The following is a 7,292-nucleotide window of genomic DNA, read 5'->3' as shown; positions in this document are numbered from 1 at the left end:
TAGATAAAAGTTATAAATAAAAAAAAGCTTTAATTACAGCCATTTACTACTACGATCTAGTAATATTCATCTTCATTTATATGTGAGAGATCTTAGATTCGATTCTAGCTATAGACGAATTTGAACCACATTATGATGGCTCGTCCATTGTGAGTCTTAACCTACTACCCCACCTCTTAGTGTAAAGGTTCAACTCCACGGTAAAAATATACAACTACGTTTATAAAATATATGAATCTAACTATAACCTCCAACGAGACTATATGAGATAATATAGAGCCTTCAATCCCCCTATCTGGTTTTCTATGCTAATGGTCTATCACACACTATTGTACATTCCCTTTGTTTTTTGCTAGTTTTTCACCACCACTAAAAACTCTCACCCACTAACAAGTACCACATCACGTACTCCAATTAAATTGCGTACACAATTTCCCCGCTGCTATCAACATCAAGTTCAGACTCTGAGTCTAAGTCATCCATATCATCGTCCATGTCAAGGTTGTCTGTCATGTAAGAGCTCAGACCAAGGGTTCCGGCTGCTGGTATGGTAGCCTCCTCAATTATATGCATGATTGCGTCAAGGCTTTGCATTGGTTGATCTGGCTCTTCAAACTGGTTGCTCTCGTCCATCAAATCAGCAGGGAGATTCTTCAAGAACCACGAGTGGCTCTTTATCTCAGGAATGCTAATTCTCTGTTACACGCATGCACATCCGTAAGTACCCGCACAATAAAACAACAAATAAAGGAAAAGAAAAAAGCAGATTCTTATGTTCTCGACAAATAGAATCCCCCAAAAGCAACAACTTTCAAAAGTAACAAGTCCATTTATTCCTCCAGTTCTTGCGTTAAGTGCTCAGTAATGGGAAATTGGAGAACTGTTGAAAGCTTCCATGAAAAACAAAGGGCCTCAAAAACACCCTGGAATAAAAGCAGTGAAGCGACAAGAAATTCAAGGAATCGTCTAAAAAACCAAGAAATTCAAGGAAGTAGACAAGCAAACCCCAGCGTACACACACACAAATGCCCTTTGTGAGGCTTTCCAAGGAACATCATAAGCAGTTAAATATTACCTTTCCTTTTGGAATAAGATTATCATACTTGGTTATACTGTAATAAGGAATCTAATTATATTGGCTGGCTCAAATTAATACAAATGGGAAAGTAGTAATTTAATTTGGCTTTCTTTCCCACAATTACCCTTCAATGTCGTCCCATTATATTGAAAGATTATAAGAGTAAGTAGCCTCAATCATATGTTCCAGGTGGTTAAGGCCACTTTCCTCCTATGAATCTTATTCCAAATCACTTTTCTGTCTTTGACCTTAAAAATAGTATCTCAAGTCTATAAAAGGAGTATGCTATTTGAACAATTTACGTTCCCTGGTGGGCTTAACAGAAGCATTATTAACTCTAATCATTTACATAAATGCAAAGAACAAAACAAAAGGTGCAGCAACAGAAGAAGAGGTCAAAAGAAATACGTGTGTGTGTGTGTGTGCACGTGTGAACCGAGACAATTTTGAGAACCATAAGCACCCAAGTTCTTTTTCTTTTTTGGAAAAAAAAAAAAAGAGCCAAATAAAGGGCAACATATATCTCAAGCTAAAGTGTAGAAGAAAAAACAAGAGTTCAGAGGAAAAATATACTAACCGCAGCAGGATCTGGGACAAAAATTCTCGATATCAGCTCTAGACATTCATGAGATATTTGAACAGTATCTGGAATGGAATACTGGACGCTGAGTATCCTCTGCAGGAAGATAATAACAATCCCGAGTGAGGCAATTTACGTTAACAAATTTTATGTTGTGCTAAGGCAAAATGACATACTTGTATGGTCCTCCGGAAATCTTTCGGTTCATCAGGATCCTCGAAAGGATATGCTCCCACCAGCATCACATATAAGGTTACCCCACATGACCATACATCTGCAATCTGATGTTGTAACACACTTTCAACATACAAACTTCTCAATTCAATAAACAGGATTACATTATTTGGAACTAATAAAAACTTCAACTTCATGATATGGAAAGGAAAGACAAAACTGGTTTAAAAAATATTAAATGCAAGAAAAAGTGTTTGTATGTCTGGTTTCATGCTCCAAGTCCAGAAATGAGCTGTAAAGCCAATACAGATAAAATTAGCTGATGCATATAAGCAGGCCTAAAATGAAGTTAGAGGATGCATATAGGCAGGCATAAAGTGAAGTCAGTACCTATCACACGCTTTATCTCTAAAGGCATAAAAGCAAAAAATGAAAACTCATGAATAATTATCCAACATGAAGAGATAATGAGTCCCAACTTTATCATTTACTTGTCATAGAAAATAACTTTACCCCTTGATTCTTGAGAACTAACAGTTCATGGAAAAAGAATAACTTTAGGAACTTAGGGCTACAAGGTAATTGCTCTTTTTTCTTTTATTTTTTTGGTCAAGCAAATGTTCAGCTGCAGTTCAAACTTGAACGAGCCAGCAAAAGTATTTCATATTTTGAAGTGACCATGAACTTATTCATTGTGCTAAAATGTTACTTGGAATTCAAACGCAAAGCTTGAATGGTGATAGAATATAATAGACAGAGAAATCTTAGGGGATTTTCAAATTACAGTTTGTCAAAGTTCAAACAACTTTGATGGGAAAGCATAGAAAGTACTAGCCAATAACATCTGCTATAATTCAGCTTCATGAAATACTCCAGAACAGAATGCTAACCAATTATTAAACAAAACTTCTTGGTCCAAACAATCAGGGATATCCATACAGTAAATTAAAACCAATGGCATTATAATTTGATAAATGATTAACCAAACTAAGGAATTCTTATACCTTTCCATCATATTCTTGCCTCAGTAATACTTCTGGAGCAATGTATGCAGGAGTTCCCACAGTAGATTTTGGTTGTGAATGAAGCACTGAAGACTGACAAATAACCACAATCAGATATAGAACGCTACGACCCAATATAGCATACAATGAACTTAAAATAAATTGACTCTTGACCATTCATACAGGTACCCGAGCAGCGTCAGAGGACCAACACCTTACTACCAACTAGGCTACATAACTATACTAGAAACCATATCATTGATGAAATTGTTCTTAACTTGAGAGACCAAATCCTTCTTAAATTATCTATAAACAAGTCTCTGAGACAAAAACCTTGGGTCTTGGGTCAAACTAGTCTAAGATCAAATCAAAATTCAAGAAAACAGATATGCAACAATCTTAGAACAAAAGCTCTAGATCAGAAGTTCATTTCAAGTTAGCCTTGACAGTTCCCCTTATTTTAACTAATGATATGAACACAAATGCATAAGCCGAATAAGCAAGAAAGCAAAACATTACTAGTACCTTTGAGTACCCAAAATCACATATTTTCAAACGAGGAGCTGGACTGCCATCCAACAAAGTGTTCTCCAACTTCAAGTCTCGGTGACATACTTGCTTCAACAGGCAAAGTAGTAATTCAAATCAATTATCTAGTCCGCATCCAGGAAAAATACATTAAGTCTTAAAATGGTCAAAAAAGAAAGACTTGAATACCATAGCATGGCAATAACTAACTCCAGATATAAGTTGTTGAAAAAAGAAGCGGGCCTGGACCAAAAATGAAAAACACATCTTCAGCATGTAAAGTAAAACAGTAAAAGAAACCGAAAGATAGGGAGGAATTATAGAGATTGAACTGAGGACCTCATCCTCACTGAACCGCCCTGCATTGCATATTCGCTCAAACATTTCTCCTCCCGAAGCATATTCCATCACAATGGCCAGATGGGTAGGAGTCAGAATGACCTATATGCATAGTAAAATCCAGAGTAGATTAGCAACCAATTAGCCTAACATCACTAGGAAGACGGAAATCCAAATCTTATCGTCAACACACGTCTAAACTAACCTCCTTGAATCTAATGATGTTCGGGTGCCTCAAAGACCTATGATTTATTATCTCTCTTCGAACATTTTCATCAATCTACAACACCAAAAACCACGGTGAGAAACAGATGCTCCAAAATCTCACCACTCAATCATCACCAAAAGAGCTATAAATCGTTAGAAGCAAACTTGCAAGTCTAATCACACTAAATAATTCAATATCTTTTTTAACCCAGCTCTCCATGCTTTAATTTGAATTAATCAAAATACCATCTTTTCTTTTCAAACACTTAATAATCATTCATTAATTAATGCAAACAACATCAACTACAAGATTAGATTACGAAATTTAGAAACTAAAAACTTGAAAAAAAAATGGTAAAACCGCGGCAAAAATTTATCAAAATCGATCAAATTACTAAATTTTGAAACTAAAAACTTGAAAATAGCTATCCGATATTTCCATAAATGGATGATTTAAAATATTAAAACCACCGATAAAAAAAAACCAACTGAATTCCAATACTGACCTTGTCGCCGCGCTCGATGTACTTGACGGCGACGAGCTCGCTGGTCTGCCTGTCGGTCATCAGCCTGGCGACCCCGAAGTTTCCGGACCCGATATCTCGGACGAAATCGTACCGGTCGCTGTCGTGCATGATCGGCATATCCATGGCCGGCCCAACCGTCATTGCCTGCCGATCCATTTCGATGAAATCACGAGTTTGCCCCTCGACCAGAGCCGGTCACATTAGAGAGCGAAGAATCGGGAGAGTAAACGGCGTCGTTCTCAGCTTCAGATTCTAGTTAACCGCAATCAACAGCTGAACTCAGCGAGCAGATCGGTGGCTCAGTTCAATAAGATCCGTTGCGATTCGGCGGAGCCGTCGTCGAGTGAATTTTCCGGTCGACGGTGAATTGCTGTCTGAGGAAATAGTGAAGGAGATGACTTGGGGGCGAGGGAAACGGTGTTGGCGATGACATAAGAAGGTGAATGGGACAAGGAGAAGTGGGGGGTGAAGTGATACAGGCTTCTTAGATTACGACGCCGGTTTGAGGGTGGAGGTTGCTTAGTTGCTTTCCTAGCCGCATGGGTTCCCTCACTTTCCTGGCGGCTGGTTGGTTGGTGTGCACGTCTGCTTTTGTCGATTGTGATTGGCTCCGGCTTCCGCTGAATGACCAAAATGCCCCTGTTTCGGATAACTCTGCTGCTGGTGAAGATCCAATGCTTCGCGGCACGGGTTAAGAAAAGTTTGGACAGAGATCGAACGGCGGGTGTTTAGTCTTGGGTCTAGCGAGAGCCAATCAAGTGAAAGAGGTCAGTAATCGTGTGAAAGCACGCCAATCATATTGAAAGAGTGGAGGATATTCGGTGGAATCTAAGGCAGCTTCTGATGATGTCGTCATTAGATAACAACCGATCACAAAACGATCAGACACTAAAAGAGATGCAAGGTGGGTTACTTAATAAACTCTTACATTTGTATTACAGTTTAGTTATACACTAGAAAGGTTGCCCGCGCGATGCCGCGGGGGTTTAGCAATTGTATGATCCATATAGATAGTTTTAGATATATATTTACATGTAAAAATATATTTAAATCCTAAGGTCCTGTTTGGCACACCGTATAAGGTACCGGATAGGACTAATAATACGGTGTACTGTGTTTGGTGACCGTTTGGATTAAATAGGCACCGGATTAAATAATCCGGGCCCACCTTTTTTACCCTACACTTACCCGCTTACTAATACCGTGCAAATGCACAGTACAACTTAGTCGAGCTTCGGTTGGAGAGACTAGTCTTCCGCGCCCTCTCTTCCTCTACAGGCGCTCTCTAGGTGCTCTCCAGGCGCTCTCTCTTCCTCTCATCCCAGGTTTGTCTTCTCAACTTCTTCTTCTTCATTTGAATCACAGTTCGTCTTTTCAGATTTCTTCTTCTAGGACTCCGCCCCTCTCTCTATTCTTCCCTCTCCTCCTATTTTTCTTGCAATTTTCTTTCAATTGATTGAATCTAGTTATCATTTTCTCTCTAATTATGCAATTGATTATGTAATTTTGTGTTTTAATTAGAATTTTTGAATTTTAGGGTTTGCTATTGGGGTCGAATTTAGGGTTTGTTGTTGGTGTTGAACTTACAATTTTAACTCTGTGTGTGTGTGTCTCTCTCTCTCTCTCTGTCTGTGAGTGTGTTTGTGTGTGTGTGTGTAAAAAATTTCGAACTAGGGTTGTTGAATTGTTGATTGGCATTTATTCCACTTTGTAAAGTAATTACCTTAGAGTGTGTGTGTCTGTGAGCGCGCGCGCGCGCTTGCAATGCAAGAGAAAACCAAGGGCAACGCGCGCAGCTTGTGTGTGTGTGTTTGTGTGTGCGCGCGCACATGTGCTTGCAATGCAAGAGAAAACCAAGGCCAACGTGCACAGCTTATTCCATTCAAAGGTGTGCGAAAAGAATAGGCAAGCTGCTTGGGGCTCCCTGGGTTTTCTAGATTAGACACAGATATTATACCGTGGGGCACAAAATCCTTATTCCTCTATGTGTGTGTGTGTGTGAGAAAAATTTCGACATTTTTTGGATTATCTGCCTATGACATTTTTTGGTAGGACTTATTATCTGCCTATGACATTTTTTGGTAGGACTTATTAACATGCTCCCTTCCGTTTTCAATGTTATTATGCATTCATGCTCCAGTTACTTAATTTTTTGCCACTATCTAATAATGTTATTTTTTGCAACTCCTACTGAGATGATGAATGAGCCTGAGCACATTAATGAAGATGAAGATGAGGCGGAGACTAGTTCTCCCTTTGTTGCTCGATGGTTCAGTAGTTCAAGTACCCGGAAAAGGAAGAGAGCTACTAATGATAATGATCTTGTTGTCGCATTTAAAGAAATGCTTTCTGAATCAATTGATAAGTTGGGTGAAGTTTTTCAAGTTGCTTTTGGGAAAGTAGTGGATTCAAAACCTGAGATTGTTTCATAATTGTCAAAGATGGATTTGTCCATTGAGGATCAAATCAAGACACTAAATATCCTTTTCAAAAAGTCATAGAATGAGAGGACATTCTTGTCTTTGGATGATGCAATGAAAAAGCTTTGTACTCATGTTACTTGGACAAAGTAACCCCAATTGACATTTCAAACCAACAACAATATATTTTGTTAAAAGTAGCATGCATATATTTTGGCTATCTGGACAAACTGTTTCTTACTGAAACCACCTTGCATTTGTATATTTTATGAACTTAGATATGTGGTTGGATTATATATCCTAACGATTATAATTTTTTGTGAACCTTCTTTTATGTTATTAGAAAATATTTTGAATTTGATGTATGAAATTTACTATTTTTCTTTGTTATTTGAAAATTTATATAGTTTTCAATAGGTATAAATATGAGAAAAG

General features: G+C 38.2%; 1 protein-coding gene across 4 annotated transcripts; it reads right to left on the bottom strand.

Moving 5' to 3' along the window:
• LOC137739860 (serine/threonine-protein kinase SRK2I) lies at nucleotides 1–5,030 on the bottom strand. 4 transcript variants are annotated; one of them, XM_068479600.2, is made up of 9 exons: nucleotides 4,417–5,030; nucleotides 3,909–3,983; nucleotides 3,704–3,805; nucleotides 3,554–3,607; nucleotides 3,362–3,454; nucleotides 2,837–2,929; nucleotides 1,835–1,939; nucleotides 1,656–1,754; nucleotides 1–696 (listed from the first exon to the last, which is right to left on the bottom strand). In XM_068479600.2, the coding sequence occupies exons 1-9, from the start codon at nucleotides 4,591–4,593 to the stop codon at nucleotides 415–417; spliced, it is 1,080 nt and encodes a 359-aa protein (XP_068335701.1). In that variant the 5' UTR covers nucleotides 4,594–5,030; the 3' UTR covers nucleotides 1–414. The 4 variants fall into 4 exon arrangements, with proteins under 4 accessions (XP_068335701.1, XP_088541931.1, XP_068335693.1 ...); XM_088685805.1 differs by having other exon boundaries at nucleotides 1–923; nucleotides 4,417–5,002; XM_068479592.2 differs by having other exon boundaries at nucleotides 3,554–3,805; nucleotides 4,417–5,002.
• Between the last annotated feature and the right edge of the window lie 2,262 nt (nucleotides 5,031–7,292).

The sequence above is a fragment of the Pyrus communis genome, chromosome 15 (assembly GCF_041283825.1).
Source record: "Pyrus communis isolate YQ-2024b chromosome 15, ASM4128382v1, whole genome shotgun sequence".
NCBI lineage: Eukaryota > Viridiplantae > Streptophyta > Magnoliopsida > Rosales > Rosaceae > Pyrus > Pyrus communis.
This window is presented reverse-complemented; position numbering and strand designations above follow the sequence as displayed.